General features: G+C 46.2%; 1 protein-coding gene across 5 annotated transcripts in view; it reads right to left on the bottom strand.

Moving 5' to 3' along the window:
- Window positions 1-650, bottom strand: part of LMBRD1 (LMBR1 domain containing 1) — a 241,864-nt gene extending 241,214 nt beyond the window's left edge. For all 5 annotated transcript variants that reach the window (XM_077812671.1, XM_077812673.1, XM_077812670.1 and 2 more), the window contains exon 1: window positions 560-650. In XM_077812671.1, coding sequence (XP_077668797.1) covers window positions 560-634 — 75 coding nt within the window. In that variant the 5' untranslated portion in view covers window positions 635-650. The remainder of the gene's footprint in view (window positions 1-559) is intronic.
- Window positions 651-10,111: the final 9,461 nt, after the last annotated feature.

The following is a 10,111-nucleotide window of genomic DNA, read 5'->3' on the forward strand; positions in this document are numbered from 1 at the left end:
AGTCAGGCATTTGGAAGTTAGGACTTGCACGAATCAGGGCTACTGTGAAACCTCAGTTCAGTGCTTTAGGGTACAGTCTGCAATTACGCGGCCATATGCGGCTTTACCACAGGACCCCTGCACAGCCTGTCTCTGCTAGCTACCCCAGAGGAGCCAGACACCCCATGGACGGGCGTGCGGAAGCACAGCCGGTAGCTCCAGACCCCAAGGAGAAGGGGCTGGGCGGAGAGCTCTGTAACCCGCCTCAGTGGGGAAGGAAGCGTGAGGGCCAGTCAGTTAACCCCAGAGAGAGCCAGGAGGGAAAGGCGCGCGGGAGCCCGTTACCCCGGACACTAGGGGGCATGGTTGAGAAGCACGTGCAGCCAAGGTCCATAAGAGGGCGGGGGTGGGGAGCGCTCGTTACCCCGGGCACCAAGCACCCGGGGAGGGGGCACCGTGTGGTAACCCGTTATCCCCAAGGACCATAGGGGAGCCAAGAGCCTGCGGCCTCACAGAGCCTAGTGCGGCCAGTCCAGGAAAGGGGAAGAAGCTCCAGCGGAGCCGCGCTGCCCCCTCCTACCAGCAGCGAGAGGCCGAAAAGGCACCAGCCCGTGAGCAGCTCCGAAGAGGCCGCCGCCATCTTCACTTCCGGCATCAGCGGCAGCGTCACCCCCTTGCCCGGGGAGGAGCTATTTAAAGGGGCGGGACCTGCTTGGTTACTATGGAAACCGCTAAACAACCTCCCGGCGCACAAACGTAGCGCTCCTAGTGGCGGGAGTTGTTCGTAGCTAAGCCAGCAGCCAATGGAGAGAGGGCGGCGCTCCGGCCGCGCGCTCTTCGGCTGGGGGAGGTGGAAGATATTGTGTCTTTGGCTGATCCCCGCCGCCCAGCGACCCCCCGTCCCCGTCAGCGAGTTTGGTTCAATTCAGACTGAAGCCACTTGTTTCTGAAATTTTTCATTTGTCAGAGCTGACGGAATGTCATGGGAAATTTCAGGCAGGATGAACTGGCCTTTTCCAATGAAACTGGCTTTCAGCGGGGCAAAACCCAAACCACACCAAGCCTGCGACCCTCCCGAAAGAATCCACGCCTCTCCGCTCACAATATACCTCTCTCCTCGGGCTACCTTCTCCTGGGGCTGGGGCTCACCTATGCACGGCCTAGGCAGACGTGATTTTGTGCTGTTGTGTGGGAAGGTTTGGACACAGATTTCAAGAGGCGACTTCGAGGTAGGGGTGAGAGTTGCCACCGTCACCCTAACAGCCCCTTTAGACAAACTAGCAAAGGGCACATACACACACTGCTGTCAAAATACCTAGCCAAACGCTGTCTTCTAAGATAACATAAAAATTGAAAACTAGTCATGAATATCCTTGGGTAGGGTACGTGTGGGTTGTGTATGAAGAATTATGGATGTGTGCGAGAAATATGTTTTGGAGGCAGTGGAATCACAAATATGTGCTCAACAAAGGAATGTTCTTTTACCTGTGTCTCACATGCAGACTGAGCAAAGTGAGCCCAGAGACAATGGAAGTTCATTTATATCTTCCAACCAGAGAAGCAAATTACTCCTGAGGGTATTCTGCGCCAAAAAATAAAAATTCTGCAAACAATATTTTAAAATTCTGCAAATTTTATTTGTCAAGTAAATGTGAAGGCCCCAGCATGGCAGTGGGGAGCACAGGCCACTGGCTGCACAGAGATGGGAGATCACTGTGCAGCTACCCCTGCGGGACACGAACTCAGCAGTGAGGCTGCACCCAACCCTGACAGAGCTCAGGGTCTGGGCCTGCCCCAGAAACACCCCAGGGTCCTGCCCCTCAGTGCCAGGTGTAGGCAGGAAGGCTCAGCAAGGCAGGATCCAAGTGTGGAGGGGCTTATTGTGAGGGGATCCAGATGTGGGTTGAGAGGGTTCTATGTGGGGTAATCTGCGTGCAGACAGCTCAGTGGAAGATCCAGGTGCGGGGGGAGTCTGGATGCACAGGGTTTTGTTGGGGGGTTCTGAGTGCAACTGTAATGGGACTCTGCAGGAGGGTCCAGGTGAAGGTGGTTGGGGCTCAGCGGGGTGAGGTGTTGTTTGGATGGGGGGAGGCTCAGTGGGGACTCCAGATGCTGGGGAAGTGGGGCTCAGTGGGGTGGAGATCCAGGTGCAGCTGGTTGGGGCTCAGTGGGGTGGGGATTAGGGTGCAGGTGGCTTGTTGAGGTGGTCCAGGCATAGGGGGAATGGGGCTCATTAGGGAAGGGGGCTCTGAGTGCAGGGGGGTGAGGTTCAGTGGGAGGGTCTGAGTATGAGGGGGTCTGGATGCATGGGGGTTGGGCAGATCGGGGAGCAGCTCCCTATATAGGGATCCCTCCTCCTGCAGCTGAGTGATGCGTGCAGGAAGCGGGTGGGGGGAGTTTGCAGAGCTTTCTGCAGCTGGGGAAGAAATCTAGGAGTATACAGCCCCGGATCCCATGCAACGGAAAAGAAAGTTCCGTCCTCCCTAGCCCAGCCGGGACTAGGCTCTGAGCCTGGTGCAGGATAGGAGCCACCAGTCAGGTCTTCCCCAGTCCCACCTCCTGCCCCACAGTGATTTACCTCTCTGTTGACTGCCCTGGGCACCCGAAACATACTGCTAGGAAGGGTCGCATGACTGCTCTTGTGGCTTTCTTTTGCGTCCGCATCAGAAAGTCATTTTTCTGCAGGGAAGCAAAGAAATCTGCTGGGGTCATAAATTCTGCATATACACAGGGCATAGAATTCCACCAGGAGTAGCCAATTGACCAGAGTAGGAGGGAGACACCATAGCATCAGTACAACCAGGAGGGGAGAAAAACTTTATCTGGCAATACACTTCAAATGTTCACTAGATTATAAAAGAAAGGGAGAGGATCTCTTACCTATCCATCATTTAGGGGACACAGGGAACAGCAATTTCTGAGTTTAGGAACAGTGGATCCTCTAAGCCTGAAGGGCAGGAGCTGTTGATACTTTCCCATAAGCGACAAACTGTTTTAGGCACATAGCTTGCTAGGATTAAGTTCTCAGCAATAGAACTTTATATATATCCACACCAGCATCCGAGAGCAGCAGTTCTCAAGTGGGAGTCTGCAGCCTCCCTGGTTTCAGGGGGTCCGCAAGGCACTGCGTGGCTGAAGCCCTGAGCCCCAGCACCCTCCACAGGGCTGAAGCCTCGAGCCCTGAGCCTGGTGCCCCGGCAGGGCTAAAGCTCGGAGTCCTGGCGCCACCAAGGGTGCCGTGGACCCCCAGTTGAGAACCGTTGCTCTAAAGCTCTGCAAGGATACAAAAATTTGAATCTGCATCCAATCCACAAGGATGGTAAACAATACGATCGCATCCATGGATGCAGATATCTGCGGATATAAAGCAGATATCTGCAGATTTGCAGGGCTTTACCTACAAACTCCATCACAGTGTATTATTTTTGTTTTGTCTGCCTTTGTCCAGCCTTTTTCATTTTACTCTTGCCTGGTATCACTTAAATCTGTGTTCTTTATTAAAACACCTATTCTTGTTTTATTACAAAACCATCTCAGTGCTATTATGTTGAGGTAGGAGCCCTCTGCCAAATTAACAGCTTGCTGTGTCCTCTGTCTCTTTGTAGGCAGCAAATTTTATAATTTCGCTGAAGAACTGGGCACTGCAAGGAAAGGTCTCTGCGGAACTCGGGTTCACTGGTTGTTACCTGCAAGGCAAGGTTTTGACTGGCAGAGTCTTGAGGAGCTTGCTGGCAAGGCAGACAAATTGGAGTGGTATGGTGCAGACATAGAGATTAACAGCAGCTGAGGCCCAGGGGTAACACTGTTGCCGTACAGTTCTGGGTTCCCTGAGGAAAGTGTCACAGATACAAGATGGTTTTACTTGGGAGAGTGGAGTAAAGGGGGAAGTACTGAAGGAAGGTTTGGGTCAAAATGAAGGAGGCACCAAACGGATAGGGGGAGAAGATGCAACAGAGGGTTGGTTAGGGAGTGGGTAGGGATGTGATCCTGGAGTGTTTTGGACAGGGAAAAAGTGAAATGGGGAGGTTTGGACATAAGAAGGGGAGAAATAAAGCAGATGTTGGGCTAGTGGAGTGAGAGGGGGTGAGATTAGGAGTGGAGAAAGAGGAGGTGATTCAAAAAGGTTTTGGCATATGGGAGGGGGTTAGGGTGGCTATTGGTGCAGTTTTGAACTTCTCTTCATTTTTATATTCATGCAACTCTTCAATGACTGTCAACTATTAAGCAGAAGCTTAAAGCTTTTATGCATCTGTATTATACTGTATTGTGTTACAGTCTATATTCCTCAGAGCAGAGATTTTCTTCTTCTAAACAGCACTGAGCACACTGTTATCCAATAAGTAAATAATAGCAAACAGGAATAGAGTTGGCCCATCTGAAGAAGTACTAAACTATGCCATTCCTTCCTAACAGTGTAGTCTGAGAAAACCTTGTGGGACTGCCACTAAAACATACAAGCATCAGATTCCAGTCCTAGCAGAGTATACAGACATCATTTCCATATCTGGCAGCCCTCTAGCTTTGGGTTGGTGAATTTAGTACTTGAAGCTGCAAGGTATATTCATATGTCTATTAAACCATTCATTTTAGAAACTTCTGAAAACCCATCAATTCTGCAAAGCTATCTACAACATTAGTGACTAGAACACTCCCCTGTGCTCACCTTCACAGCACTTGTTCACACTGTTTGCATCATTTTATTGCCAGTGCTTAGAGTCAAGTGAATTGCACAGGGATGAAGACCTGACCCAACAAAAGGAGAGAGCTGTGGGGTGATGATTCCTGGTGAAGGGGCATATTAATAACAATTTCCACTTGCCTTATCCAGACACAGGGAGGACAAATGGAGCAAAGGAGAAAAGAAAAGAAAAGACATAAAATAGGGAAAAAGAAAAGGAAAATAGAGAAATAATGGGTAGCTGAAAAGAAAGGAGCTAAACAACATGAAGAAGACAAACTGAAAGATAACAGGATAAAGGGAGAAGAGAAATCATGGGTTAAGAAATACTTATAGACAAGATGAGAGGAACAAAAGAAATAGGATGGTGGAGGGAAAAGAAGAGAAAATTAGGAGGAAAAAATCCCCCAGAAAACAGGCGGAAGAGAAAAACAAGAAAAAAGTCAAAATGAAAGAAACAATATAAGAAGCATTAATTAAGCCAATTCATACATTCCGAAGTGTAGGAGCTTTGTGGGATAAGAGAGGCTCAAGCACCTGAGAAAGAAGAATGTAATGACACTTTGGTTTCTGCTTTAGAAAAAATGTCCTGGGAAGAGTGCCCTGGACTTAAACCATAAGGAGTCATCTTTGGTCACAAGATGCCAGTGTGTAAGTATCTTCTTCCCATAACTCAAATTCTTTGCCTGAACAAAATAACTAGTAAGAAATGAAAGAGGAGACCATGGGTTCAATTCCCAATAGCAAAATATATCCAGTAACTGATTCCTTTAGACATATATAAAAAGCAGATTGTTGATTTAACATCTCCAAAACATTCACCTCCATACAGCTGTAAGTTTTTGTATGTCTGCTAAAAGTGCATTAATGTAGTCAATATTAGTAAGGCCTATAACTGAAAATCAAAATTCTGTGATAAACAGTCAGATTCTGCAGCAGGCAACTGTATGTACATCATTTGGGAAGACAAACCAACAAATACAAAGTTGCCACTCACACCCACTTCTGTATCTCAGTTGCTTATCTCATCCCTGTATACCATTCCTGTTGTACTTCTCCAGCAAGGAAGCACCATTCTTACAAATCTGCTGTTGCTCTGCCTTTGCCTACTAGTTTCTGGATTTGTTGGAGGCAAAGCAGAAACACAGTCCATATGGAGACTATGCAGAGGAGGGAGGGGGGTGGGTGGGCATGCAGGTATAGTGTTTCCTTGTAGGTTGAAACTGCCAGTGTCTGGGAGCCTGTACATTCTTTCTTCCCCCTCCCAAAGAGGGGGAGTTCCCAGTGCTAGCACATGCTCATTCCTTCCCTAGCACAAAAACTGAGAGGGGTGACTCAGTGACACATTTTGACAGTTTCTGTGGTGTAGGGATTTTGTGATTAGGGACGTAAGTGGATAGAATTAATGTCTGCATAATCAAGGAGAACAACTATTAATAGGTATGGTTATTCGGGTAAATTTTCAGAAAATTAAAATTATGCTTTCATAGATTATAAAACCAGAGGGGCTATTGTGATCATCTAGTCTGACCTCCTATATAGCACAGGCCATCCCTGAATTAGTTCTTGTTTCTATTGGTCAACCCCTCGCCCCCACCACAATAGCTCTCATAATGAATTTTCTGATCTCAAGCTAGTTCCCTGCTGGCAGGCAGCTGTTACCTTCCACAGAGTGATCAAGTTCATTTCCACAGTGAAGGGGAAGTTCTCACTCTCCTTTAATGGTGCTAATATAAAGGCAAGCACAGATCAGTGTTCCAGAGTGCCTTCCTCATTCTGTAGTTCTGCACCCACAACTGGTTTTCCCAGGCCTCATGAACAACTCATTCCCCTTAGTCTGTGACAGTGGTGGTGGGTGCTTGCCTGTTCCCGAGAGAACTCTGCAGGCTGCTTGCCTCAATCTCTGCACTACTTGCACTGCTTCATTGCAGCTGCCTCCTGATGGCTTTTCAAAAGCTTCAGCAGAAACCTTTCTTCTGGGAGCTGTGCCAGAAAGTGTGAGCTAGGCCCAGGAGGACAGTGAAACTGCAACAGTTCAGAATATAAATCACAGTATTGCGAACGCTAAGCATTCAAAAATCATGAGTCAGGCCATCAAAATGATGAGATCAGCCTAAAAATCATGAGTTTTCCAAAATAATAAATGCTGAGTTTTGTTTGCTTTATTTTTCAGTCTTGAGAGGAAGCCAACTCCCACCCCAAAGTCCATGTAATCATTTCAAGTTCAAAATTTAATCTACAACGCACATTCAAAAATATGAGCCACCCTGCTGGCTGCTCAGAGAGGGGCTCAACTTACTCTCCTGGAATGCAGGACCTGCTCTTCTAGGGCTATCTTTTCTCCCCTCCCATCCCCATCCAGTCTCCTCGCCCACTCACATTCTCCCTCCATGGTCCCTCACAGGTACCTGTCCCTATCTTACCCGCTCGATTCACCTGCCTGGACATTTTCTCCCTTTCCCGTTACAGTATCCTTACCCTCATAGGTTTCAGAGTGGAAGCTGTGTTAGTCTGTATCAGCAAAAAAACCAAGAAGTACTTGTAGCACCTTAGAGGACTAACAAATTTATTTGGTCTCTAAGGTGCCACAAGTACTCCTCATTTTTCTTACCCTCATACTTACCGTTTCCACTGAAAGCCCCCTCAACCTTCCTCAGTTCTCCACGTTCCCCTGCAACTTTCAGCCTCTCCTGCCTCCCACATTCCCCTATCCTGAGTTGTGTTTGGGGGAGGCTGGGGCTAAACCCAGATTTTTCTTTAATTGTAAGGGGTAGAGAGGGCTGGGTTGGGCCTCAGTTCAGGTTATGACCCAGTTCTGGTTTGGGAAGGGTTGTTGCCTAGTTCTGATTTGGGGAGGGTGTGGTTGGGTTTGGGGGTTAGTTCTGGCTTAGGGTTTGGTTCCGGGAAGCTTAAGCTCATTCCAGCTGGGGCTTGGTTCTGGTTGGGAAAGTTCTGCCTAGGTTCAGGTCCTGGTGCTGGGTTGGCTCTCGTCCCAGTTCTGGTTCAGGGAAGCTCTGGGTTAGTTCTGTTGGGAGCCTGGCTAACTTTAGGGATTGGTATTGGTTCGGGGCTCAGTTCCAGGAGCCTGTAGCTCAGGTTTGAGTCATGGAGGCTGTGGCGTAGTTCTGGTTGTGGTCCATCTAAGGCTGTAGCGTGGTTTTGGGTGGGGTCTGGATCGGGGAAGCTCTGGCCCTCTGGTTGGGGTCTGGCTCTGGAAGGCTGGGGTCTGGCTCAGTTCTGATTGAGATCTGGCTCAAGGACCATTGAAAATTTCCCATGAACTGGAAATTTCAAATTCCAGCCTGTTTTAATAGTGTAGGCATATTTACTATGGAGAGACAGCTGTAACCTTAATTTATGGAGAAGCTACTATCTCCTATAATTAAGTAATATTTTTGCATGATATCTTTGGCTTGGATAATTGGTTTGGCCTCAAAATTGTCAGATTTACTCTGAAAGCAAAGGAATTTTTTTCAGCAATGTTTTTTTACATTGACTTTAGTGGGAGGAGGAACAGGCATTACACCTGTGTGTGACATGTTGCTCTTCTTTGGTTGGTTGCAGTTTGGAAAGAATATGAGAGTCCTTGTTTTGCTGACAGCTAACAGAACCACATTTAGCTCAAGTGGTGGGATCTAGGTTCTTACCCAGCCTCTGCAGGTTTATGTGACTTAATGTAGATAAGATTGCAATGACAGTTTCATTAGAAGGTTGACTTTGATCTTCCATGTAATTCCAAAAGAGAAAATAAATAGAAAAATCCTCAAGCTTTCAAGTCTTTACAGTTAAATGCTCCACTGTAGTTATCTGGAGCATTTGGATTAAATTGTTTATGGATTTATTGAGATTAAACAATTATAAAATGTTTCCTTTTTGAATGCTTGCAAAGCATATAACGTGTCTTTGTGTACCTCCATCTACCTAATTGCAACATTTAAATATAGGTAGATTTTGGCGTTGACTTATGCAAGAAGCAGTTTTCAAGGAAACTAATTGCGAACTGTTTTAAAAATTGCTATTATTTCCAAATTAGACACAATTCTTTCTGTCATAAATCTGGCAGATCAAATGAAATCCTGATAATGGAGAATATTTTCATCATTGACCTCCAAACCAACCAGAGACACTTTTTAAAAGTGAAATGAAAGGCTAGGATCTGGTAAAAATGACTTCACTTTTAACACCACATTGGCCTGAAGGGAATGTAATGTGCATAGGACCATTTTCCAGATAGCGTAGCCGAAGAACAAAGGCTTTCAGTGACTTGCCAAAAGATGACATAGGAAGTTAGTGCATGAGCCAAGAACAGAATCTTCGAGGTGACAGACCACATTGTATCTGTTAGGCCACCTTGTCACCCACTGAGCTTTAAATATGTGTACTTAGGCCAAGTATGAAATTGGGCTAAAGATGCTCTCATCCATCTATATAAAGTGCTTTGAGATTGATGGAAGTAAAAGCACTATATGAATGAAAAGCTTTGTCGTCAGCAGACATTTTTTCACTTGGGGTAACTAGACAGAGATATTTACTGGCTTGGCTGGGAAGCCTTCTGACCAAGTGTTAGACATGAATTTAGAAACCTGGTTGCAGTCTTGACTCTGACATTTAATTTGCAATTTTTTAAAAAGGTTTTTTTAACCAACTTCTTTTCACAGTGAATTTGGCTGTGCTGTGCATGGAAGTATAGCTGATTTAGCTATATAGTAAACACTGAATGTATCTGTCTTTCAAATTATTCATCCAGAGTTTTTTGGTTATTTGTTATTCATTATTTCTATACTAGTATGTACATGTTCATATAACACAGTTACAGTATCTGAACACTTTCTAGTGGTGCATTAAAGTAACATGACTAATAGCTGTCAAATATGGTTTGTTTTTTCCTTTCATCATCTCCCCAGAAGGAAAGTTGTGTGTGCAGCAGAGTGTTTTGGTTTTTTAGGTTGTTTTGGGCATTTGTGTGCATGTTGCTCTGTATTTACATTATATAAGGCAAGGTCACAGAAATGTGCTTTGTACTTGGAGCAGAAAGTGGGGAGGTTTGTGATGGTCATTAGTTTCTGTGAGAGTTTATTCCACAGTCTCAGACCAACCCCTATTTGTTTTCTGTGAGGCCTAGAGAAATCTTGACAACGTTAGGCTGTTGGTGTGTTGAGACCACTTCCAATCATGCTGACCAATACTGTCTCATTGTTTCCTTATACTCCCTCATCAGTCTGTCTGTATCTATCTTGTCTCCTGTCTTAGCCCTGGTCTACACTAGGAGTTTAGGTCAAATTTAGCAGCGTTAAATCGATGTAAACCTGCACCCGTCCACATGATGAAGCCCTTTTTTTCTACTTAAAGGGCTCTTAAAATCGATTTCCTTAATCCACCTCTGACAAGTGGATTAGTGCTTAAATCGGCCTTGCCGGGTTGAATTTCGGGGAATTTGGACTCAATTAGACGGTA

Source organism: Eretmochelys imbricata, chromosome 3 (genome assembly GCF_965152235.1).
Source record: "Eretmochelys imbricata isolate rEreImb1 chromosome 3, rEreImb1.hap1, whole genome shotgun sequence".
In the NCBI taxonomy this organism is placed as follows: Eukaryota; Metazoa; Chordata; order Testudines; family Cheloniidae; genus Eretmochelys; species Eretmochelys imbricata.